Source organism: Neolamprologus brichardi, chromosome 6 (assembly GCF_056152115.1).
Source record: "Neolamprologus brichardi isolate AB-2024 chromosome 6, ASM5615211v1, whole genome shotgun sequence".
Lineage (NCBI taxonomy): Eukaryota > Metazoa > Chordata > Actinopteri > Cichliformes > Cichlidae > Neolamprologus > Neolamprologus brichardi.
Window position 1 is genome coordinate 11,278,882 of NC_142109.1, and position 26,372 is coordinate 11,305,253.

The 26,372-nt window shown below is 41.8% G+C and overlaps 2 protein-coding genes across 8 annotated transcripts; one reads left to right on the forward strand and one right to left on the reverse strand.

The window, feature by feature from the left end:
• Positions 1-177: 177 nt before the first annotated feature.
• pcm1 (pericentriolar material 1) lies at positions 178-22,679 on the reverse strand. Of its 7 annotated transcripts, none has more exons than XM_006796100.3 (40): positions 22,477-22,678; positions 21,149-21,263; positions 20,472-20,720; positions 19,036-19,362; positions 17,725-17,895; positions 16,819-16,938; positions 16,410-16,596; positions 15,975-16,084; positions 15,455-15,728; positions 15,218-15,365; positions 14,684-14,899; positions 14,333-14,499; positions 13,402-13,619; positions 12,593-12,735; positions 12,375-12,504; positions 11,668-11,838; positions 11,350-11,528; positions 10,954-11,169; positions 10,601-10,859; positions 10,324-10,469; positions 10,042-10,244; positions 9,094-9,274; positions 8,704-9,008; positions 8,333-8,494; positions 8,000-8,056; positions 7,619-7,791; positions 6,214-6,345; positions 5,539-5,668; positions 4,971-5,138; positions 4,745-4,842; positions 4,051-4,185; positions 3,745-3,948; positions 3,587-3,646; positions 3,346-3,496; positions 2,026-2,186; positions 1,873-1,936; positions 1,556-1,764; positions 1,353-1,445; positions 1,083-1,206; positions 178-877 (listed from the first exon to the last, which is right to left on the reverse strand). In XM_006796100.3, the coding sequence occupies exons 2-40, from the start codon at positions 21,242-21,244 to the stop codon at positions 852-854; spliced, it is 6,363 nt and encodes a 2,120-aa protein (XP_006796163.3). In that variant the 5' UTR covers positions 21,245-21,263; positions 22,477-22,678; the 3' UTR covers positions 178-851. The 7 variants fall into 7 exon arrangements, with proteins under 7 accessions (XP_006796163.3, XP_006796167.2, XP_006796162.3 ...); XM_006796104.3 differs by having other exon boundaries at positions 22,449-22,678; XM_006796099.3 differs by lacking the exon at positions 22,477-22,678 and adding an exon at positions 21,906-22,061.
• sart1 (spliceosome associated factor 1, recruiter of U4/U6.U5 tri-snRNP) lies at positions 22,110-25,524 on the forward strand. Its single transcript, XM_035910030.2, has 2 exons — positions 22,110-22,865; positions 23,030-25,524. The coding sequence occupies exon 2, from the start codon at positions 23,037-23,039 to the stop codon at positions 25,344-25,346; it is 2,310 nt and encodes a 769-aa protein (XP_035765923.2). The 5' UTR covers positions 22,110-22,865; positions 23,030-23,036; the 3' UTR covers positions 25,347-25,524.
• Positions 25,525-26,372: the final 848 nt, after the last annotated feature.

The following is a 26,372-nucleotide window of genomic DNA, read 5'->3' on the forward strand; positions in this document are numbered from 1 at the left end:
ACCGACCACTTTATAAAGTGATATATACATATTTTTAGATATTATATTTGTTCAGTAAACTATGTAGGTGACAGTTCATTCAAATTTAGTGGTATCAAGAAGTAGAGCAAACAATCAATGAGCAGTAATGGAGATTTATCGTTATGATATATGTAGTAACCACATGACCAAACCATGTTTGAAAGTTCCAGCATTTTATTAATTAAAACTTATTACTGTAGCCAACATTTTAAATACATGGAAAGACTAACCATTAACTGAAACAGTATATAAAGAGGAGTGTGAAGGGACAGAAGCTGAGTTGGCGCTTAAAGGAAGCTAAAGAAACATTTAGCTGAAGTCAGCTGTCATCTCTTTGTAAATAGGAACCAACTTCAGAAAAGGTGAGATGTACAGTAACAGTAAGGCCAGAGCAAGACAAATAAAACATTAAAACAAACAAACAAACAAACAAAAAAAAACCCAAAACATCACAACTGATATCAAACTGATCCCAGAACCATGGGAGAAAAAATCTAAGGCGGATCTGAATAGGAGCATCAGCACTATAGCGATTCAAGCAGAGGATTAACTGTTGTGATCGAGAGCATAGAAGAAAATTCTCCGCTCCAGATTATCCATAAATCACATTAAATATTCAGGGATAAAATTAACACAAAAGTGTTGTTGTATAGGAGTACAAGTCTTAGTATTATCTGTTGCACATGTGTTTGTGAGAGAGTCGCAAATGATTTGCAACTTTAAACTATCAGATTAAGAGTTAACAATCCTACAACCAGAACAGGTTTTAGGGTTTTAAAGTATAGTGTTGCTAAAAAACAAACAAACAAACAAAACATCTGTATAATTCTTTAAGCATCCTGGGCAGCAGCGGTTTCTGAAAAATAAAAGAGCAAAAGAAAAAAAAAAGGGTACAATTTACTGTCACAAAAGAAAGCTTCACAGTTTGTTTATGTATCGACTTAAAAGCTGCTCGGGTCTGTGGATGTCTGCCGAGAGATGGCGGCTTTGCTTTTGGCGAAATGTGTGACATCTGCACAAACAAAACTGTGATCTTGACTGACAGAGACTGTAATCCATACCTGGTTCCTTCAGTGCCTGCGCGTTTCCCACCAGCCCAGTCAGCAATTCAGTGTTCCCGTTGAGGATCTCTACCGACAGGTTGTTATTCTGCTGCTCCTCCACGATCCTCTTCTGCAGCTCCTCCTGATGTTTACAGCACACAGACACATTGTACAATCAGACACCTTTTGCCACGGGGGTGGGGGTCATCCCTTGGCTTTTAAAATGCTTGCAGTTTGAATTTTAACTGAGCGTTTTTGTTTTGTTTTTTACTGTTAGTCTTTACGCACCTCACACATGATTGTGAGCTGTAGCGGTAAGTCATCCACCTTAACAAAGTCGTCCTCATCAGACTTTTGGCTCGTGTTACCAGATCCCACCTCCTGAGCATAGACCCAGAAAAAAAAAGAAAAAAAGCAGCAATAGAGGTTTGACATTATTTCTACAACAGGAAGGGGGAAAAAAGTCACATATAGGTCATATTTGGACTTACATCCACGCTGATCATGACGGGCGAGTCCGTGTCTGGGCTGCTTGTGGTTGTTGCCTCCTTGGTGACATCCTGACCTTGGTACATGGTGGACTCCCTCTCTGAGGCAACAGCAGAAGCCCCAGCTTTGCTCTCCTCCTCGGGGCTCTGGCACTCCACCCTCTCATGCTCCTCCACTCCAGAATCCACAGTCTCAACTGACCTCACAATTTCTGCAAGACAAAGTTTGTGAGTGTGCAAAGAGAGCCCTAAAATATTCCTGACAAGTTTACTATGACCGGGATCAAATCCCGCTGCTGAATACGTAGAAAAAGCCTCACCATCGTCATTCTCCGAACTCCTCTGTTCAGTTCTTATCTCTTCGGCTTCGCTGGCTGCTGTACCCTGGAGTACAACACAATTACACAGTCAGACTAAGAAGAAGCTGCTTAATAATGTAAGCTACAGCTGTTGCACACATCTCCATGGCTGACCGTGGCTGTGCTCTCCTGCTCCGCCTGTCCGTCTGCAGAAGCCTGTAAGGATGTTTGGACATCTACAGGTCCTGCTTCAAACTCCTCGATTTCCTCCTCTTCGTTCTCATCCTCCCCACTGCCATAGTTAGTCAGCGCCTGCGTCTCTGCTTTGGAGAGACCTGAAAAGCAAAAAAAAAGTGAAAATGAGACAGCAAAGTGGTCGGGGTGCAGGTTTAAGTGAGCAGCGATTCTCTGTTTTGATTCCCAGCTGGTTGGCCATTTTCCAGGTCGTTTTTACTGTTTGTTCTTGAATAAAGGCGTAAAATCCCAAAAGTATGTGCTTAAAAAAACCTTTAAAAAGATAATGACTGGGTTTGAAACTGTAAGAATATTTGAAGATTCAAAAACATGTAAACGCAATAAATTATGATTACAGATAAAGAGCAATTGAAATATTTGCACAATTTCAAGGGCACCAATCACACTGCAGATAACCTTTTATTATTCTGTACTAAGGGGCATATATCTTTCAACTTGTATGCCTTTTACGGAAGCAGCCTTTCAGATCTACTAAACAGCAGCTCATTTAACATGCAGCCTCTGTTTACCTGTTAGAGACGTGGCTGCGATTAAAGTTTTTTAGAATAATGGTGTTTATTGAGCAGCTTTGTAATTGCAGAAAACACGGCATCAGAATTAGACACCTGCACTGAAACGACTCCACTTCAGCCAGCGAGCAGACACTCGATTTTCCAGAGATGTGCTCCCCCCTCTGGTTTGTACCACACTGCATGATAATGAGCACACATACACCTAAAAGGTAAACTACTACTTGAAGATCAAAGAAGACCAAAAAGTGCTGACTCTCGTGGTCAGTTACCTGACCTCAAACTCCACCTGTGGGGTGGATAAAAGGAGAAGAAAGCGGAACTTTCTTAACACGACAAGAAGATTTTCGGAGCATCGTCGGGTCATCCGGGAATAACTCAGGCTGTCACAGTTCGAGGGCTGCAGTTATTAAATCAAAACTGAGGCGTGATCAGACATCGCGAGAAAAAGTTGCCAATTTTGTGTCATAAATACTACAAAACCGAGTAAAGAGCAAGAAAGTGAGGCTGAAAGAAACCTTTAATGTAAAGTTCCTATCAGAGTGGTTATCGACCATTTCAAATTCTTATCAGACTCTTATCACCTCAGAAACAACCTGCCTGACAAGTAACATAATTTGCTGTTTGCAAATTAAAGCAAAGGGCTGAATTCTGTTTACTGAACATTTTTAGCTTGAGTACCTAAAGTTATTCACAAGAACCGCCTTTTCTTACTCCACTTTTCACTCACTGATTGACAGAGGCACTTCCCGTCCACCTTCTTCATCCTCATTATCCTCTTCAGCCTCCGAAGCCTCACTGCTCCTGCTGTTCTTCATCTGCGTCTGCAGGTAAAGCTCCTGGGAAGCAGAGGCACCTCCCTGCTCAGCCTCATCTTGGTCCTGGAAGACAGTGAGAGACATTGTTGTTACAAAGATTAATTACTGACAGTTTCACCCAATAAAACAGTCATCGGTGTGAAGATTACCTACCTTGTCTTCATCTGTGTATGCTGGAGAAAGAGATTTATCGCCGCCACCGGCTGTATTATTCTAATACAGAGGAATAAATAAACACAGCATTAAAATTAGGATCATTCAAGCTAACATTGCATTACAAATGCTTGGAGAAAGAAAACAAAAGATGTAACCTTCTGACTGTGTTTGGCTTTACTATGCTGCTCAGCCCTGTTCTTATTTTTGTGTTTGGCTGCCAAAGCGGTGCCGCTGCTGTTGTCCAAATCCTGCATGAGCCTGAAGAAGGCCAGTTCATTAAAGAGGATCTCTGAAATCTCCACAAGCAGGTCCTCCCCGCAATCCTTCAGAGTACGCCCGACAAATTTACTGAGAGAGTCCTGGAAGAAAAACAAAGAGCGAACCGTCAGACAGGCAACTTTTCATGTGATCCAGCTGCGCTTGTTGAGGCAAATTTAGAGCAAGGCTGGCATCGGTCCTACCTGCAGTATGCCTCCCAGCTGTCTGTGGAAAAAACGGACAAACTCTTTGCTCTCGTCGTTTTGCTGGGTGAGAGTGAGGACCATGCGGCGGACAGAAGTCAAGAGCTGGACGGAGCACACCTCGTCCATGTTCTCCTGTGAGAAGAAAGACGGACAATGACGAGTCATTTTAGTCTTCAGTAACTGCTCAGAAGCGCGAACTTCACTGACAACCGAATGCACATTAAAGCAGTGTGTGGACAGCTATCATTCTCATTTCCAACTCCATATTTTATTCTTGGACTTTGCATGAGTCACAGTTGAAATTAATCCCTCTTTCTCTTATATTTGGTGCAAACCCTCAGTTCAGCCTCTGTGCTCAATGCTATACACCTGAAATACACACCTTATTAAAGGCTGGAAAAACAAAAAAATCTGAAACTGAGGGTTTAGAGCTTCTTTCTTGCAACCTGTACATTTTTGAAAACTGGGAAGAGTTTAATATAATCACCTGACATTTCAAAAGTAAATATTGAAAAGGTTAATAGGTGCCACTTAAAGGCTCATTTGTTCAATACACATTTAGTTGAAAGTTTAATAAGCAATTACTAATAAACCACAATGTGTTTCGCTTCTGTTAAGCATAGAAAATTCACGTCACTTGAATATTAGCAAAAAGCCACAACTCAGTTTCACTGTCTGTGGTTTATCCTACCTTAAGGAAGGGAATGACTTCTGTCATGATGGCTTTGATCTGACGATCCAACTGCTGGGTGTCGATCTGAGGGCAGTGCACTTCGCCTCCTGCAGCTCCTGATCACAGAGAAATATATATATTAATTCAAAATGCCATCTATTTATAATAAACAGCCATAAGAAAGACCACAATTAGCCAGCCACAGGCCTTCGTTGTACACATGCAGGGTCTTGTGATTAGGTACCTTCGAGGTGCTCAGCAGAGTTAGCAGAAGGACGTTCAGCATTTGAGACGTCCGAAGTGCCTGCACCTGCAGTGCTGGCGCTGCAGGGGTTAAACTCAACTTTAAGCTTCATGCGCTCATATTCCCTAATCCTTGCCAGAGCTTTATCTAAATGTATCACCGTGTTGCCTGTCAGAGCCGCACAGAAAGGAGGGGGAAAAGAGGAAAAAAGGGGGACACACACCAAACATTTTACAATCAGTGAAGCAAGAGAAAAAGACCAGAATAATAGATTTTTTTGTATCTGTAAACAGGTTTACACCATGGGATCAAACAATGTATGGCAGCCTTGCTCTCAAGTTATGATAGCAGGCCAACAAGTCAAAGTTTTACATTGCCAAAAAGTCCTGTTGTTTACTTATTGATCCTGACGTGTAAACTGATTAGTTTACCAAAACCAGCACTAACAAGCCCAGCGGGAAAAAAGCAAGAAGAGGTACCAGATTTGTAGTTCAAGGCAGAAGGAAAAACATTTCAGATGAATACCTCCAAGTAACTCCAAATTTCCCCCAAACACATTTATATATACCCAGGTCATCATTAGCAAAAGGTTCCAGGTTGGAGGAGGTTGACATGGTGCTGTCGTTGTCCACAGATTCTGCATCATCCCTCTTCTTCATTGTGTCTTGCGTGATCCTCAGATTTTTCTCCACCACCTCCTGAAAAAAAGCCATAGTTCAGATTTGAGGCACATACGCTGTGGTCGCCATTCTTTTTAGCATGGAAAATTAGACATTTCATCCATCACTCCTGAACGAAGCCATTATTTAGACAGACAAAAGCCTTGGCTCCCAATTAGTACAACTCTGGGGACCCTGGAGAAGAACAAAGACCACATGTCTGATCTGGCAACAGACGCACAGGCTGAACAGGGTCATTTTTTTCTTTTTTGAAAAAATACTTCTGACGCGTACCGTCAAGTTAAACTCAAAGACAATGAAGATCGGGGAGGGAATATTAAAATCAGAAAATAAAGAGGGACATGGAATGATGAAAAGAGACAAGACGAGGTGGGATGAAAGGAGATGAGGCCGAGAGAGAAATTAAAGAAAGGTATAATGAAATGTAAGAAAGAAAGCGAAGGGGAAGGATGACAATGAGGGATGAAAGGCTTCAGAAGGACCAAAGCGACATGGAAGCAAGAGAAAGGAGAAAAAAAAAAGTGTGAGAATGCCATGCTGGGAAGCAATAATGTTTCTCTTACTGCATCACTGGTAGTCAGGCTCTCGCTGGGTGTGAGCTCAGACTGAGAGCCGGCAGCCCAAACTGCAGGACCAAGACGGGGCATCTGGTCTTCGGTTGCGCTCCTCTCGGCTAGATGCCTGCTTACTATGTCCTGTAAGAAACGCACAGAGAGGGTATCATAACTGTTAGATCAAGTGTTTCAGTGTCTCTAGCTGCCCATGTCATGTCACAGACATATAAACATTACAGTGCATGCAAAGACGCAAGCTAGAGAGAGTCCATGAAAAAGGAAGCCCATCAGCAAAAGCAAAAACTGAAGCACTCACACACACACACACACACACACACACACACACACACACACACACACACACACACACACACACACACACACACACACACACACACACACACACACACACACACACACACACACACACACACACACACACACACCTAAGTTAACATCCCACCTGGCATGATTTCTTTATCTTGTCCACCATTGCTACTGTTTTGTGTGCATATGTCACTGTACCTGCCATGGCAAAGAGCTACAGCGCAATGACTACAGGAAAAAGAGAGGAAGACAGCCCAAATTCCAGTAAAAATAAAAAATATTCACCCCTCACCTTTATTTTAGTTAATACTGTAATCTTGCTCAATTGACAGGATTCATTTAACCAACTTCATGCAACTCTTGAACTTAACTTCCTTTTATGCATGTGGCTAGAGACTGGCCACAAACAGCAGCTAACACAGACTTACTGCATCAAAACAGCAATGCTTACTAACAGAAAAGTTCAGGATCTCCTCAACAAATCACCTCAGTATCACTTATCTGACAGAAGTGAGCTTCACTGGCTCATCGACTCATATCAGACTCCTTTCACAACAAGTTTTACAGCCTCTTCTAGAGTAAATAGACTTGGACACAGACTGACAGCCTAGACTCACTATACATGAATTATTACAGTGAAAAAAAAGTTTTATTTCCATTATTTCAGTTTCATAATCATCAGAAGCTAAAATCACATGATTATAATTTGATCAATCTACCTAGTGGAAATGCAGCCAGATATAGCTCTAAAAAAAACTAATTTTGAAAAATAAAACATAAAAAAAATATGATCTGTAGCCATCGTCAGCTGTAGCTCTAGTCTCAACAAAAAGCAGAGATACTTTCAAACTTCTTTCAAAGAGGTGTTCCCAGATATTTTCAGACGATTGTAAAAATCAAGTCAGTGATCAAAGTTATCTTTAATACTTGACAGACTGTATTTACAGATGTTCAGTGCCACATTCTCATACCGAATCCTCTTTCCAGCCAGATGGAAAAAAAAAAATCACCCAAAAATCTTATTATGTGAACCCAGGACATTGGATTTAAACAGCAGTTGAACATGTTCTGAAAATTTTGAGCCTACCTGTAGGGAATACAGTGCCCTCTGGCGCAAGTAGTCCGTGTTGAGCAGCTGCAGTTCATGGAAGAGCTCAATGAGAAAGTGTGGCCGGGACTCATTCTGGGATATCAAAGTAGCTACTTCAGAGTAAATGGTCTCCCTCAGCGTTTCAAACAGTGAGAAGTCACTGCTTGCATCTGAAATTTAAAGATGTGACACCATTACAGACAGATATTTGCAAACTGCCACAAACAACAGAAAATACCATACAAAAAACTACTGACTATTTTCACAGCTAAAGATTTATCCTGCACACATCTTTAGTTAAGCCAAAAAGGAGAAGAAAACAAAAAACCCCATGCATGGGATAGCTAAGTAATGCTAAGATCTGCATGGTGACTTTACCTGGTGCTTCAGTGCATGCAATTCTGTTAGAGAGGAAGGGTGTTCTCCAAGCATAGGCTGTGAGTAAAATAAATTAAAATTGACAAAAAAAAAAAAAAAGAAAAAAAAAAAGGAAATTAACCCAAAATTAAAATGAAATCTGTGGTCATGAAGAATGTGCCAAGTCAATTACATATATATTAAAATAAAAAGACAGGGTGTTATTATGAAGGAAAAAGAATAAACATTCTACAATAAAATAATGTGGATTATAAATAAAAGAAAACACACACACAGAAATAACAGAGGAAAAGGAGGGTGCATTGATTTTACTACACGCAGCTTCAGCCATACCAGAGGAGAGGTCGTTCCGTTTGCTCCCAAGCTTAGCCTTGCTGTCCAGCTTTTCTTGAGTAAGTTTGTCTAAAAGACTCTGATTGTGCTCCTTCTGGTGGCACGTGTCTGCCCTCTCCTGGACAGAGTCTGCAGTGCTGCCAACACTGTCGCTCTCGTGACCTGAGGGAGCCACCAACAAATGAAAAGACACATACTGATAATGTTTCTCATATCAATAATTTGACACTTAGGTAAGGAAATGCAGAAAAATGCCCCTGAAGATAAACTCGCAATACAATGGAACTGAATTCAACAGCTTTTAAAAGGAGCTTCCTGCATAAAATATTCAATTGGCCTCTCAGCAGGGTGCAGCATTCCACTTTTAATACCTTCACTGTTCTTGCCCTGCCCTTTGCTCCTCCTGCGGCGGCTCTTGGGAGTCTTGCTTCGGGAGGCTAGGTTGGCTTGTGCGGAGGCCTTGCGCCCGGTTTTAAAAGTCTTTGTGATGGTGGTGGGATCGACCGGCTCGGGCATGCTGCTTAAGCTTTCCTGCGACCCCTTGTCAAAGTCACGATGTCTTGATTGGCGGTTGGCAAAAATGGGAGAGGAGGAGGGAGACTCTCGGGCCTCAGCGTTAGACAGTTGATGGCGAGTGATATTGTTTGAGTAGGAGGTGTTAAGCCAACCTGCCGCCCTAAGGCAGGGGAAAAAAAAGGTATTGATAATAATGTTCCATAAAGAAACACAAATGAGTTTTCAGGCAACATTGATGGACATACCCTCTCTCTGTAGAAGTGTTAAGAGGAGAACGCTGCAGCGGTGGAGGGAAACTCATGTATTCTGTTTTAATTGAAGTGTTAGGATCTGACTGCTGCTTCTGATGTTCAGGAGTAGCCTGACCTACTGCACCTTGAGGAAAGTCACTCATGGAACCAGGGAACAGGGGATATAAATTAAAGCCTTCAGACAGAAAGAAAAAAAACAATTTAGATTAAGATGGCAATTAAGTCATTACAGTCAGATTTCTTACATTTCACACCTACTGAAGGTCCCCTTTGAATATATTAACCATTTCTAAATCAAATGCACCGATCGAAAATGTGTATTCACACCAATAATAACATTTTTTCAATAGCGTTTATGCCAGAGCAGTCACTGGAGGTTATACTTTTAATTTTAGAGTGGAAAATAGGATTTCTGGCAAAGTGTAAAATTTGGCTTTGATAGTACATCATAATCAATAATTCTGGTTAAAGTAAAATCCTTGTGCAAACTTGGCCCCTTCACTGTCCACTTTAAAAACACGTCTTGAAACCCATTTTTACTGCTTGGCATATGACACAGTATGACCCTGATTTTATTGTTTTAAATGTAATTCTAATTATCATTTATACAATTATTTTTGCTATTTGTGCTAATTTTATTATTTTAAAATGTCATTTTAATTATCAGCTTTTTTTTTTAATCTTTATTTTATTTTTATTTATTTATTTTTTTAACTTGTTCAGTGTATCATTTCTGGCATGTCAAGTGTACAGCACTTTGTTTTCAGCTGGGAGTTGTTCTGAAAGTGCTATATAAATAAATTGCTTCCTTGCTTGCTTGCAAACTTCCTCTCTTTTCAGACTCAAAAAATATTTGCCCTGTCTGTCGTTTCTATTACACAAAAATTCAAAAATTATTTAGAGAGAATTAAACCCAAAAGCTGATAAATTTGCATATCATACTGGGTGGAAATGGGGATGTCATGTTGTTGGCTGAAGGATGCAGGGTAGAGGAGAAAGGGAGGAAGAAACCAGGAGAGGCTGGAGGGCCGGAGCTGGATTCCTGGGATGATCCCTGCTTCTGGGTTTGCCAACCTGCTGATGAAGAGGAAGGCATAGGCTGCTGCTGCTGCTGGCGAAGAAGGTCATTGAGGACCTGCTTTAGTCTGAAAGAAAAGTGACATCATGTAGTTTCTGTACTTCATAGACAAAGTGAAAAATACATATTGAAGTTGGTGTTTTCACCTCTGAATATTGTTCTGTTGCCAGGCCAGCTGGGTGTAGCACTGGTGTAACTGGTGCATGATGAGCTGAACCTGTGGTGATGACAGGTTGTTGGGCAACATGCTGTACTGACCCGTCAGCAGAGTTTGTAGCATGTATGATAGTGTCTGTGGAAACAGGTGAGACACAAAAAGAATGCTTTTCACTTGTTGACAGCGATTTTAATCCAAACACTGGACACAAACTTCAACCAAAGAGCATTTCAGCATCTGTGCATGTATGTGCTGAATGCACTAACCTGCTGGTCCTGCAGGAGTGTCTGACACATGCTGGTGCTGTAGTCCAACTGTCTCTGTAGCTGGTTGACCTGTTCCTGCCAGTGATACGAGCCCTCGGTGAAGGAGAGCTCCGAGGCCCAGCGCAGGTTCTCTTGTCGCCGTGTGCCCCCCTGCTGGCTTCCAGACTGGTTCAAACTTCTTGACTGCTGCTTGGCCTTAGTCTTGTTATGAAGAAGCCCACCACTGTCACCGGAAAAGGCTGCCGGAGGCTTCAGATTGCTGCAGACACAAACAAAAAAAAAAAGCATATAAATTTGTAAATTATTGATCACTACACAGTGACATAAATCCTTCTTTTGCCACTTTGTCTGACCTTCCTTGATTCTTCCTGTTACTGTAGGAGCACAGGTTCCTGCTTGGTGAGTAGAGATGAATGTCATCATCAGAAGTGCTATCTGTACATTCTTCCTGCTCTTCTTCTTCCTCTGCGCCCATCTCCGAGCGATATTCCTCCTCATCATCGTCGTCGTCGTCATCATCATCGTCATCATCCAGGTGGCATGGAGAGGAACCCCAGGTGGCCATTGTTCTAATAACAAATCATGAACAATGGTTCAAAACGTTTGTGAAACAATGACAAATGACAACCTAGCAGACGAAATGCTCTGCATCCAAAAAAGAGAGCATGTGTTACACACTTTCGCTGCTATTCATCTTCAAAAAATTATTATCTCATGAGACAGACCCCTTAGAACAGAATCTCTCTTACCTTTCATCCCTGCTGACATGCTGCGAGGGTGTAGTGATGCCCTCTTGATCTTCAATCTGGCAGGCAGAGTCTCCGAGACCACTACGCCTCTGGTGTTCAGCCATCAATGACTCTAAGTGCTTTCTTCGCTGTCTCAGTTCTTCGCGCAAAATTTGATGGCGACGCATTTCTGACCAAAGCTGCCATTTCAAAGCAAGGACAGAAACGATCAGTGGATGTGGATTATTCTCAAAGTGTAAAGTGTGTTTGATATATCACAAGAGTTGGTTTAAATAGTTAACTAGCAGGTGTTTTGTCGTCTATGGTGGAGTCTGTCACCTCATTGTCAGTGACTGAAGAAGTAGCTGCTTCTGGGGCCGTGGCTTTGAGTACGGCTGAGTTTGTTTTGGCTCCAGACGATGGAGGAGCCGGGGCGGGCGCAGGAGTGGAAACTGCAAGTGGAACCTTCCTCAGCAAACCCTGCTGACTCACTGTGCTGGACACAGATGACTGGAAGGAAAACCAGCAGAAATACTGTTTACATCTGAAAACAGCTCGTAACACCTGACTTCTAAGCACAATGGCAACATGACATGGCCAACTATGTTGGAATAAAATCTGTGGTTACAGTTACACTGGATTAAAATTCAATTTGTCACATAACAAAGCAAAAAAAAGACTTCTGAAGTATGAGTATAAACAAGAGATCAATGTTTTAATGTTACAAACTTCTAAATCTACTAACCTTATGTTATGTACATTTTTCTTACAGTGAGTTATTTTTAGAAATTTCAAGTCTGTTTGTGCCATTGGTTGGCTTTGCCATAACTGAGCTGCCTCCAATCACTTGTGTGTAAACAACAACACAGGTGGACATGAACTGAATCCACAAAATTCAATTTCAAGTACTAAGAATGAGAAATAAAAAGCATTACTTATTACATTCTTAAAGCGTTAACATGTCAGTTTTTATACACTGAGACTGTTCCCTTTGCCACCAGTCCTACATATAGCTGCATGTATGTGTATTAATATGAGTCAAGTACCTGAAGGTCAGGGCAAGCCCACTGCAAATCCTGGATCTTGCCTTGGATTTCAATGAGCTTCTGACGCTCTTCATGAAGCATCTTCAGCTCCTGCTTCTGCTGACGTAGCTTCTCCTCATACAGCTTTTCTCTGTCAGAAGAATAGGGTGGGACTGATGTGATGCAACTTCAAAGTCAAATAAAGGGTTTTCAAAAAGAATCTTTTTACAGTTCTGTACCTGGCTTTGCTGGAGAGGGTAATTTCTCTGGGACTCTGTTTTGATCCTGCTCCTAATGTCCCCGGCACAGAAGCCCTGGTGTTATTTGGCTGCTGGCGTAAAGCTTCATCCTCATTAGCTGTTGTTCCATCTGTGTCATCACTCTGGATACACACAGATTGGGTCAGTGCTTCTTCACTAAAATAGTCAGTCGTTTATGATCTAAAGGAACAGTTCAACTGACTGCTTTAAGTGTCTTTAAGAGTCTTTTCCTAATTTTCTTGCAGTTGCAGGTTTGTTTGTTTTTTCATTTTTGTTTTCTCATATTCCAACAAACTAATGTCTTATGTTTATTTAAAACATAAGTAAAAGTAATGGTTGTTGAATTTGTCTCCAAAAATCCAAAACATTTCTACATGTCTAAGTACTCTTACTGAATTCCACCTAAAAGCTTTGGCACAGTATCAGTGGTTTGTCAGCTACAGCTGGTGGGGTTAGCATTTAAAGCTTGGAACACTCTGTAATCAGTTAAGTCGCTTCGTATTTCAATAGTGAACCTAAACATAAGTCCCATAAGTACCAATAAAGTGCATATAAGCAACAGATTCCTCAGTAGTGGGATAAAATGATTAATTTTACACACATTTACAGAATCAGAGCCTCATGATGGTTTACAGTGGTTGTTGCTGGGTTTATTTAATGACAGTTTAATCTGGAGTGTCTTTGCTATTTACAGGTAGTTTGGATTTAAAAAAAATCTTTTTACTTTGTTAAGCTACACCCAACTCATGACCACAGAACTTTGAGCATTGTTCTCTCATCTTTCTCACCTGAACCATGGCCACCAGCTCCTGCAGCTGCCACAGTTTTTGCTTCGCAGTCTGCCGATGGACCTTCTGACCAAAACCAGCTTCATTCCCAAGGCTGCTCCTCCGACTAGACTCCGATGCCTCGCTGTCTGGAGCCAGAGCCTGCGCCCCTCCCTCATTATCAAGACCATCTTCATCCTTCAACAAATTATAGGGGATGTCCCTGTTGTACTGGCAGTCTAAATCAAAGCAAAGTTACAGAAGTATCACTTACAGATGACAGAAAAACAAAACAAAACATTGGTCTGACTTTTACTTTAAGTGGCTGTTCAAGTCAAAGAAATAAAAAATGAAGGTTAACATTATTTTATACAATGGTCAAAACACAGCAGAAGACAACACATATAATGACTTTCTCATACATAAGATTTTGTTAAAATACCTGGTGGCATGCCCAAATAGACTCTCACGAATGTTTGGTGCCTAATTTTTACAACTTTTTCTGCAGCCTGACGCCGGTTATCTGGCACCGCTTTAGTCTACAGGAAGGATTTTTCAAGATTTGACATGGGTTGTCAAACTAGTGGCAGACTTTCACACCATTCACACCAGCATTACAAACTTGGTGAGCAATTTTTACAATTTTTTCTGCAGCAGTTTAGCAGCAGTCAACCTTGTTGCTTTTATTTTGAAAGTTTAAACCCCAAATGGTAGATAGCCCTGCAAGTCCTTCCCATGTCATATTTTCCCTACTGGCTAGCTCAATCTGTTATGTAATTCAGGTGCCGTACTCCAACTACACCGTCTTGGACTGAAACTAAAATTAAAAAATTAAGTGCAGTATCAGCTTATATAAGCCTATTATGACTAACTCTGTTATTCAACTCACATATTCTTATTTATAAAATAACACTAACACCACCAAGTGTGTGTCAGTCTGTGCAGTGTGTACCTATGGCTGAGGGGATGTTGAGGCTTCGAAGGTTTGCGGCTGACCGGTTGTTGATCTCACATTCAGTGTTGAGTCTGCCGTCCCGGTTGTTTGTGGCGCCACTCCTGGGGCTGCGCCCGTTGGTCAGGCTGTTCAGGTCTGCCCAGTTCCCACCGCGCTGTGGGTTCCTAAACAGATAAGGCGCAGTGACCGTTGCGGTGTAGAATTACTTACACACAATCACCTAATTACTAATGCTATCATATTGCAACTTGGAACCAGTGACAATAATAACCATTTTAACAAAAGATACTGAACTTGTTAACAAAGATTAAGAAATTCAAAAACCATTTTATTCATTAAGTTACCCACCTGATGTTAGTTACAGGCTGGCGGTTCTCCTGCTCCGAGTCAAACATGGCCTCAAACATCGAGCCATCCTCCGTCTCATCTTCCTCGTCCTCCTCCTCCTCATCGTCGTCTTTCACGTTTTCATTTACTGCGTCTACCATCATATCAGAAGTCTGCTCGTAGTACTGGACCAACTCTCGCAGTTCATTCAAGCGCTTGTGGACCTCCTTCAGCTTCCTGCAGGAAGTGAATGAAATGTGAGTATATGCTAGGTTTAATCATTCAAAATTAAGTGACAGGCCAGGAAAATATTTTCACATTTCTCTTCCTTTTCAAAGGCTAAAGTATAGAAAAAAGAAAATAAAGACTGCCATAAACGAGGAGGTCTAGTGTCTTGTTCAAGAGCACTTTAGAAAAGGATGAAACTTGTCAACAGGAGGCTGTGTAGAAGGTTTTGTGACGTCAATGTTATACTATATCCCCACTCCCTGTACAGCAACCTGCTGTTGATATTTGATCTGCCTATTCAAGCTGTGTCTTTGTTTGCGTACGCACCTGAGCTTATCTGCTGAGTTGGAGCTGTCCTGCTGTTGTGTAGTTGAAGGATGAAAGGAAGTTGAGGCTGAGGCCCCAGAGGTCAGAGTGGATGGAAACTCTGAAGATCCCCCCATACTCAGACTGTACTGTGCTGACAAGCCACGACCTGAGTGAATCCACACGCAATTCATCAACAACTTTAGAAGAATAAAAGCCATGTAATGGTTGAAAAGAATGCCTTAAAAATACTCATACGTGAGTTATTATTGAGTGTCTGGTCTCTGAGTGAATGCAGCTCCTGCAGGATCTTGTCCATGGTCTGCTTTTTGTCTTGGAGTTCCTGGAGTTTGGTGAGTTTGGCGCTGGCAGCTGTTGCTCCAGTGTCTAGACCAGTGTGTGGGCCAGAGGCAGAGTGGAGGAGCGGCCTGTGTTGAGGGGGGCCAACAGGCTGTGGAGTCCTAGACCAGCACACCTCTCTGGAGAGGGAAAGACTCTCTGCCTGACGCCGGTTATCTGGCACCGCTTTAGTCTACAGGGAGGATTTTTCAAGATTTGACATGGGTTGTCAAACGAGTGGCAGACTAACGCCATTCACACCAGCATTACAGATTTACTCCCAGACCATACTAAACAAATAGTCTGACACGACTGGCTCTGATGGAACTGATATGAATCTAATGTAAATCTAAAGTCTGTAGACTGATGGCTCAAACAGAGGGGATAAAATTATATGATTTATGGACATGAGAGAGTAGATTTACAGTTTCTACTATACCTGAGAGTCATGAAGCTGGTTGTGGAACCGCTGGATCAAATCGTTTAACTCATCATTGAGTTCTGAGGTGATGCTCAGACCAGAAACGCTGCCTGTGGTTTCTGTGACAACTAATAACAAAGAAATTAAGAAAAAAAAACACAACAGATTTATTTGTGTCAGTCACTGAATATAAATTTCAACTCTTAACACCTTTACCAGAGAATACTGATTAATGTTTGTAAATACATTAGCTCTGCTGAATAAATATTTCCTGAGAATATTCCATCTAAGATGTCAGGAATGCATAACCGACCATTTGTGAGACAAATCGTTTCTAATTTTTCCTCTAAGACTAATTTACACAATGATGTGATGTGAATGATCACTCTAACCCTACACACTAATAGTCTGTACACAGTGATTATGCCTGTCACTTTTTACAGTATATCTCACCGGTGTCTTCAATCACAGCGAGTGCCTGCTCTGCACTGTACTGCATGGCCATTAGAGCTTCCTGTCGGCCCTGCAGGGCCCTGAGCTGCTCCTGCTGCTCCAGCATCTTCTTCAGCAACTCGTGCTGCTTACGCAGATTCTCCAATTCTTCTTTCTGGTCAGCACGCATGGCTTCTGGCCTTCCTCCCTAACAATGCACACCCACAGACAGTCAGCATTATTGGCTTTACCAAAAGTCATGTTAACAATACTGTACTGCTACTGAACAAGAAGGTTAAAAGAAATAAATAAGACAAGATAAAAGCCAGAGGAGGGACAAAATGTTTAGTTTCCATTTTCTCATTACAGAACTCAAAGACAAAACAGAGTGTGTACGTACTGTACATATGTATATAACAGCTGTACATACTGTTGCATTTGAAGCATCTGAAGATCGAACTTCTGTGTTAAGAGAAGTGCTCTCTGCCACTGAACCTGAGCCAACTGCAGAGTCCAGCGTCCCCACATCATCTTCCTCATTCTCCTGTGCCTATAAAAGCAGCAGAGAGAACAATCAGTAAAAAAGGATAAAAATCAAAAACTGCCATAATAATGGATCTGATTTATATAGCGCTTTTCAAGCGAAAGCACTTTACAATTCCACTATTCATTCACTCTCACATTCACACACTGGTGGAGGCAGCTACAGTTGTAGCCACAGCTGCCCTGGGGCAGACTGACAGAAGCGAGGCTGCCATATCGCGCCATCGGCCCCTCTGGCCATCACCAGTAGGCGGTAGGTGAAGTGTCTTGCCCAAGGACACAACGACCAGGACTGAGAGCCCCCCGGGGATCGAACCGGCAACCTTCCGGTTACAGATGCGCTTCCCAACCCCCAGCGCCACGGTCACCCCATATGTGCCCCCTATATACTCCCTCTCGACTGGAATAGATGGTGATGATAATTAATTGGTAGACTACAAGGCTTAAGACTAAAATGTATCTTTCTATAAATTTTAATTTCTCAGAGAAAATATTAAATAAAACTACACAAAAAATTAATAATTAAAAAAAAAAAAAATCACAGAACAATAAAAAATGGTAGTTACAGTTTTTATAGCATATTATAGCTTAAAATATGATCAAACTATTAATTAAACAGTGTGTGGAATAGCCCAAAGACAACAACAAACTACTGTAGTTATGAAGAAGCCAAATTTGTAAAAGAAAATAAATAAATAAATAAATAAATAATAATTTCCAAACGATGTTAAAAGCATGAAGCAGATTCTAAAAGATATACGGGTGGAGCTGGAGAAACAAATATCAAATTTACCAGCATTTTCTGCAGGAACCGTAAATAGGACTTCTCCTGCTCCTTGAGGTGGTCGATGAGATGAGAAAGACGCTCCACGTTGGCCGGCACGTCATTTTTTTCCACCAGGTCATCCCGCATGGAGCTGGCCTTACTGATATACTCGCGGATCTGTACCAATTTGCTCACCACCTGAGACCAGAGAAAGAGAGGAGGGTGGTGTAAGGGTGTGGGTTTCAGATTGAAAATAAAGAGTAGACTGAGAAAGACTGTAGGATAGGTGAGCAAGCATCTGTAAGGAAGGCTCAGACTGGGCTAAACAAGGGCAAGAAAGGGGGTTGGGCGGAAACACTGGGCACCGAGGGTGGCATATTTATAAAGTGCCCTAAATACAGCCTCGTTTCAGCTGCACTGGCTCTCCCTCACTTTCATCCTAGTTCTTGTTTCTCAGAGTTGAGTGCAGTAACACACGGACGACGACACATATATGTATGGTTAGGTTATTTCACTTGCATAAAATATAAATGTCAAGAAAATATCAAAAATGTTCATTGCATCTCAGTCAAATTAACTATAAACACAAATATGTGTTTTTGGTAAGTGCCATTTACCTCCAACACTTCAACCGGTCAGGACAGTCCACACTCGGTCTTTGCTGGAGGTCTTGTACCTGCCCCATAAACTAACTATAATTGCTATTCACCACGTGTAGTTCTAAGAAGCTGGTTTTAGGCCTTGTTCCTTGCTTGCAAACATTTCTTTGCAGCATCTGAATGTTAATATTATATACCACAGATAACAATATAATCCCTTTTTTGCAATTTTACATTGAGTAACATTCTTAAACTTTTAAAGTAGGCATTCATAGCATCTAAGCATCCACTCAGCCACTGCAAACTGATATTAACTTATTGTTAGATGTTCCAAAGTTTTTTTCGCTGAAGTTTTTCCAACTTATAAATTATTCAAATGATATTGGTTCCATCCACTTCAAACATAGTGTTGCATTTAAAAATAACAAGCAAGTTATCAGTTTCAATACTTCACATGTCATCTTTGTCCTGTTTTGATCAATACAAGGTTTCAATGATGTGCAAACATGTTTAACACACTGTTAAAGATTCAAGTTCCCGAACAGATCTCCTCTAACTGCTTTAAAAAGTCTTATTTTCCTCATGGCACCATAGGCTGGTCAGAGTTTTCAATCATTAAAATTCCAATCTACTTAATGGATTGATATGTCTGCAACCTGCTCTCCGCTCAATCATCAAAACGCTAAGACATCAAGCGGACATCAAACAACAGATCAAATTAGTAACAACAAAACATTACCTGGCTGCTGTCTATTCTCGGCTCTCCTCTGCCATGTTCCCTGTGCGACGAGGGCAATCTGTCTGTGCTGCCATGACCGAGCCTCGGAGGTTCCTTCGTAGGAACGACGGGAGTTAATGTGTCTCTGAGTCCTTGGCTCTGCTTCTTAGTTTCCTTGGTGATCGCTGGAGTAGCCGGGGCAGAGGAGGAGGGGGGGAGCAGCTCCTTGCTTTTGTTAGTGTTTACATGCAGAGGTAGGAAATTGTAGGGCTTCTTGTTCTCGACAGCTAACTGGCGCTGGTTGTTGGCAGCTGTGACGCGTCCCTGGGAGTCACTGCCGATGCTCCTCTGAGTAAGAAAAGTCATCACAAATCAGACAAATCACCACTCAAAGTTCTGGGTATTTATTTTTTATTTCACAAACTGCAAGTGAAGTAAATGTTCAGAATTTTGTTTCTTTAAAGCAAACATCTGACAAAGGATAAATGAATATTGTAAAGGTATGTAATTTTATTTATATATTTATCTAACTGCCTTTTTTTTTTTTACTCTCCTCAACTTCTAGCTTTCTCCACTGATGAAGAGCCAAACAAATAGTTATATATTAACAATCTACTCTTTTGCTTTCTCCATTTACAATCCCCAAATTCACCTCCCATGTTTGTGTGCCGCTCTGCCATTCTGCCACCCACACTGGTGCAACAGAACAAGGTCAGTCAAACAACTCTGTATCAAACTATGAAAAATATTCTGCTATCACTTCCCGCAGCGACTGCTGAAGTGCCACAGCAGATTTAATCACTAACTTTTTAGTTTGACGGTATGATAAGTGTAGCCTGACAGATACTGGGACTTCTGAGATCATTACCATATAAATCAGTTAATAAACCTGATGTTTTAATGAATCTGACTACTGAATATTTTTGTTCCCAACCGGCAACAAAAACAACCAAATTTTTTAAGCGAAACAAAGAAATGCTAAGGGTGGGACACCCGAAGCTGAAAAATAAACTGTCCCTGACTCTGGTAGCCAAGCTATAACATTTTTTTGTGTCATTTCCCAGCTGAAATTTATACCGATGATATGTCTGCAACCTGCTCTCATGAGCCAGTATGACTTGTTAGCCTTACTCCATTCCTGTGGCATGCATGTGCATTCCTGTAATTGCAGTAGTAATAGACCTGTTCACCAGACACATTTTTCCTAAAAGACAGCAGTCATATTCATCCAGTCACAGGAAACACTGTCAGATTATAAATGCTGTATTGTGTTACTGCACAACAGCTCTTTGAACAGAAACCAAAAGCAACAAATGAAGCCAGTCAACATTTTTATACAACACCACCACCTGAGACGGGACATAGGCGTCATATCACTAACAGTAAGTCATGCAAGCCACTTTTTGAAAAGTAATCTATCACAGTAATACACATGAACAAAAAGCAAAGCATGTTACCTCATCCAGGTCTGTAAAATTGATCCTCTGCCGGAGTTTGTCTAGTTCAGCCTGGTCCGGTACAGACATTTGGGTGGTGTACTTCATATGGGGGAAGGAATGAGGAGTGCGTGCTCTCCTGCGACCTGCCCCAGGAGTGGACTCTGGCGAAATATCATTAGTGAGGCGGCTTTCCACCACCGCAGCTGACAGCTTTTTCTTGTTTTTCTCTGATGATCGGTTGGCTTTCTTCTGCTGTACACCCCAATCCTTAGGAAAGCACACAAAAAAACAACATTTTTTTGAGGTTAATTATTATTCAAGGTAATATCAATGAAATTTATTTATTTTAAGGGAGAGTGCAGTTTAACATAGTTCCAAAATTGAACATGAAACTGATCAGAATCAGAATGAGAGAAGCTTTATTAATCCCGTAGGGAAATTGATTGACAATTAATTACATAATAACATAATACTATCAATACAACACTAAAATACACAGTGTAAATAGCGTACAAAAGAAAGTAGGATAGATGGCTATAAATGGGAGTTACCATAGCATTTATATCACTTGGTAGAAAAAAAAAGATAATGAGCTGTACTTCAAAATGAGAAAAGCCCTTTATTGTCATTGTACATGTACAATGAAATTATGGAGCTTCTACCATTCTGACATTCAACATTGGGCCAGCCCTTACCATGTTGTTGAGCCTATCTTCAAGACTGCAATTGGTTACAGTCCAGTTGTGCAGCTCTTCTGCACTGTCATCAAAAGGTGTGCCTCCAGTTGCCATGCTACCCTCCTACAGCTTGCTGAAATTCACAACAATGGTCATGCTGGTCAGCACAGAAAAAACACTCAAAATAAGTAAGCAAAAAAAGTAACACACAACTATATCAAAATGACACCCCGTGCGGTTAAGCAAACGCTTCTTAAAAGCTTGCTGGAATCCACAACAGAAAGACACCACACTGAACCACGGACTGAATTAAATCAATTTCTTCAATGACAGACAGGGCATTACGCATTTCATTAAAACGAACTTGACCTAGTTCATAATTTAACTTTATGACTAAGGTCACTTGGCTAATCGTATTTAGCTATTAATAACAACGTACGGTTGATTAAACAGGCTGTGAATAAAACCTCATCCACGCTTCACATGATGGACAGTCACAGTTAACGGTAAAGCTAAATATGCATCAGTTCTTACCAACAGAGTTAATTAGCGGCTTTATTTTAAAGCTCGAAAGCATCAGTACCTCTGCGCTGATCACATAAACGTGCCGTCTGTTTTGGTACACTGTCTCTGAGCGCTAGCTACCGTTTGGTTATTGTATGTGGCCCGCTCGGATTCCCGGGGAAAGCTAAGCTATGACATACTCCCCCCAGCGCGCGGCGGCTTCTAGCGCGAGCTTCATTCCTATACTCCACAGGAGTATTTATAATATTACCAACAATAAGTCCAGCGACGAGTATTGCAGCAGCTGGAGTTGGCTATAAACACAAACGCTAGTATCAGCGTACACATCATATTTGCTAAACTTCACTAGCACAACACTTGTGACCTAGTTCCGTCCCGCAATCGCCATGGCAACCCCGACTAACCCGTACCAGCTAACCCGGTGTTTAATGTTTACGCTGGTCTACAAAAGAATGAGAAAACTAGTGTTGCTAGCGAGTGGCTAAAGTTGTCAAGCTTGCCGATGGAGCTGGCTAGTACTAACCAGCTCCCAGGCTCGCCGTAGCAGCTGCTCGCAGTGCAGCTAACTTTAAATGTATCGGTAAAAGTTCGGTCTCACAAATATCTTGCATAACGACAGCTAAAATACACTTAAAAGCTGCAAATTCGGTCATTTATGCGGATAAGTTAAGGTCTGAATAACTTCTGTGCCACCGCACATTAGCATCAACGTAGCTGTACCAAAACGTATCATGTTAAGTGATGGCTTTTGGTCATTTTGTTAGGACTGCACTTGCTAAGGTAGCTAGCTTACGTTCCAAGATAAGAAACGGTGGTGTCACCGTTCAGAGCCAGAAACGGACAGAGATGTTGTTGCCCGTCGTTGCTCTTCATATACGCCAGAAAGAGCTTCACAGATTCTCTCTTCGTCCGGTGAAATCCATTTAACTATTAGCAACGTTTCACGTTTCCGAGACGCACCAAGTAATGGAGCGTGACATATACACTCCCGCACGGCAGGCGGCGACATCAGCCTCTGGCTAATGGTCGATTGCAGGAAGTGCGTTTTCAGGAAACAGCAACACTGTCGCTGTTTTTTTTGTTCTTAAACTTACACGAACGTGGTGTGAGGTTATTTACACTGGCCTGGAAAAAACATACAGCCGACCATTCTAGTCCCTTAACGAGATTGGATTTTGAACGCAAATTTCAATCTTTGTCTTCGAACTACGTAAGTTGTGGCTTCGGTTAATGACTTAGTTTTCGTAGCTAATGTAAGCTAGTTAGCACGGGAAAGCTAAACGCTTTCCCGTCATCAATCAAATCTTAAAATTGTCATAGCTAGCGGTTTTATTTTTCAGTGCTTGCATTTTTAATTGTTGTTGTAATTTGCAGATAAACGATGGGTTCGTCTAAGAAACATAAGGAAAAGAGCCGCGATAAGGACACAGAGGAGCGCCGTCGTGAACATAAGAAACATCGCCACAAGGAGCGCGACAGAGACACTTCGGACCGAGACAAGGAGAAAAGAAAGCGCTCCAGGTCCAGGGAAAGAGGCAGACGGGAGAGCCGTGGGAAGGGTGAAAGGAGCAGCGGGGAACCACGAGTGAAGAAGGAGAAAGTAGATGCGGGATATGAGGAAAGCAATACTGAAGTGCAGCCTCAATCTGCGAGCGGAGATGCATCTCTCAGCATCGAGGAAACAAACAAACTCAGGGCAAAGTTGGGTCTGAAGCCTCTGGAACTGAATGAGAACAAGAAGGAGCTTGGGACCAAAGAGGAACCCATGGTTGCAGAGACCATCAACCCCGTGGTCATCCAGCAGCAGAAAGAGATGAGAGAGAAGCTTGCAGCTTTGAAGGAAAAACGCATACTCAACCAGAAACTGGGGAAAGTGAAAACCCTAGCTGAGGATGACTGGCTGGATGATACATCCTCCTGGGTCGAGAGAAGCCGAAAGCTGGCAAAAGAAAAAGAAATGGCTGAGAAAAGAGCCAAACTTCTGGAAGAGATGGATGAAGAGTTTGGTGTCAGCAATCTGGTAGAGGAGGAATTTGCCCAGATTAAACAGGATGCGTACACATCTCGAGATTTAAAGGGACTCAAAGTGCAGCACAAAGTAGAGTCTTTCTCTGAGGGCCAGACTGTCATCCTGACCCTAGAAGACAAAGGTGTTTTGGAAGAGGAGGAAGATGTGCTGGTAAATGTGGGACTGGTGGACAAGGAAAAAGCAGAAAAGAATGTGGAATTAAAAAAGAAAAAGCCAGATTACAAACCTTACGAAGAAGAGGAGAGCGTTGACGACATGGTTTCGTTTAAATCTCGCTCTGTTCTGTCAAAGTATGATGAGGAAATTGAAGGTGAGAAGAAAAAGAGCTTCCGGTTGAATACAGGTGGTTTTGCAGATGGAGAGCGAGAGCGCGAGCTCCAGGCCATGAAAGAAATGCTGCGAAATCAGGCCCAGTCCTTGGAAATGCCTGCGCTCTCTATCGCCTCGGAGTACTACACACCACAGGAAATGGTGGGCTTTAAAAAGACAAAACGTAGAGTGAAGAAGATCAGGAAGAAGGAGAAGACATCCATTGCAGATGACCTTCACCTCGATGACACCCGCAGCTCTGACTTTGGCTCCAGGACACGTGGCCGAGGCCGCAAACAGGAGGATGATGAAGACCAAGAAGTAAAGAAAGAGGAGAAGGGGGTGACGCATGAAATCCCCCTGCTGTCTGACGACATCAGGATGGCAGAAATGGACATAAGTGATGATGAGGAATTTACCCCTCCTGAGCCAGCTGTAATTGAGGAGGATGAGGCAGAGCAGGAGCTCCAGAAGCAGTTGGAGAAGCAGAGGAAGCTGAAGCAAATGCAGCTCCTGAAAGACTCTGGGGCAAAGGTGGCAGAGCAGGTTAAGAAGCTTGTTAAAGATGACAATGAAGACGATCCTGACAAGAGGAACAACATTGTTTTCAATGCTACCTCAGAGTTTTGCAGAACCCTGGGTGATATCCCAACATACGGACTGTCAGGCAACAGAGAGGACCAGGAAGACATTATGGACTTTGAACTGGAGGAGGAAAAAGATGATGCTGGAGGTTCAGACTCTGATATGGATGAGAATGTTGGATGGAGCACAGTTAACCTGGATGAGGAACAAAAACAACCAGATTTCGCCACAGCCTCTGCCACCATTTTGGACGAGGAGCCCATCGTCAACTCCGGCCTCGCTGCTGCCCTGTTGCTGTGCAAAAATAAGGGTCTGTTGGAGACTCAAATGCAGAAAGTAGCACGTGTCAAAGCGCCAAAGGGTGCCCTGCCCAATGGTGACTACTGCATTGAGGACAAGATGGGCTTTGATGACAAGTACAGCCGCAGGGAAGAATACAGAGGCTTCACACAAGACTTCAAGGAGAAGGATGGCTACAAGCCTGACGTCAAGATTGAGTACGTGGACGAGTCTGGGCGGAAACTCACTCCAAAAGAAGCTTTTAGGCAGCTCTCCCATCGATTCCATGGAAAGGGGTCTGGAAAAATGAAGACCGAGAGGAGGATGAAAAAGCTGGAGGAAGAGGCGTTGCTGAAGAAGATGAGCAGCAGCGATACCCCTCTGGGAACTGTGGCTTTACTGCAGGAGAAGCAAAAATCCCAGAAAACACCATATATTGTGCTTAGTGGGAGTGGAAAGAGTATGAATGCAAACACCATTACTAAATAAGAATGGGAGGAGAAGTGTATTATAATTGTGGATAATTAACGTAGAAACATTCAAGTGCATAGATAAAATACACCACACACATACACATCTTTTAATTAATGTCTACGATTTAATGTCCTAGTTTATAGAAGCTGCATTGTTGTGTTGAAGAATTGTTCAATAAAATCAGTACAATTCAGAGGAAGTGTTTGGTTTTCCCTGTGTTTGGAATTTACATGATTAATTCAGATCACAGCTATGTTAAGTCATAAAAACAACAAAATTATTTCTCTAATATTGTAGATTATTTACCTTACCACAAAAAAGACTACTGTAGCTGTGAACTAGTGCTATATAAGAACCTGGATATACTGAATTGAGCACTGTGTGTTTAAAATGCCTTTTAGTTTCATGAAAGCTGTTTGAGTAGGGTCTGTAATTGTGCCCTGGCAAATATAGCAGGTGCATTTAATTTCAATATTTTAATGGAAACTACATGACAGGAATTAATGCAACCATAAGAATGCATTATGGGAGCACACATTGACTATTTTCCCAAAATATAACAATATAAACTCACTGGCCACTTCTTTTCAAATGCTTGTTAATAAAAAAAAATGTCTAATAAACCAATCAGATGGTGTAGACATACTTAAGATGACTTCCTGAATTTGAAAATGAGCACCAGAATAAGGATGAAGGGTGATGTCAGTGGCCAAATGTGGCACTGGTGTTGGTACAAGACGGGCTGGCATGAGTACTTCAGAAACTGCTGATCTACTGTGATCTAGATGCAAGACCACATCTTTGGAATAGTGGTGTAGTAGGAGATTCACAAAGTGGATGTGCAGCTGGCAAATCTGCAGCAATGAAGATGCTGTCATGTCAATATGGACCAAACTCTGAGGAATGTTTTAAGCACTTTGCTCAATCTATGCTACAAAGAATTAAAGTAGTTCTGAATGCAAAAAAGGCTCCAACCTGGAGGACTAAACTCTTAGTTATACGTTAATACATAATCTGTAAGTTCACTTATAAACTGGGCTG

Bases quoted from the DNA above. Each gene is read 5' to 3' on its own strand.
- pcm1 (XM_006796100.3), bottom strand. From the start codon at position 21,244: ATGGCAACTGGAGGCACACCTTTTGATGACAGTGCAGAAGAGCTGCAC. The intron at 20,721-21,148 runs GTAAGGGCTGGC...TGCTTTCCTAAG, and splicing joins AAGATAGGCTCAACAACATG to GATTGGGGTGTACAGCAGAA. The intron at 15,366-15,454 runs GTATGAGTATTT...GGATTCACTCAG, and splicing joins GACACTCAATAATAACTCAC to GTCGTGGCTTGTCAGCACAG.
- sart1 (XM_035910030.2), top strand. From the start codon at position 23,037: ATGGGTTCGTCTAAGAAACATAAGGAAAAGAGCCGCGATAAGGACACA.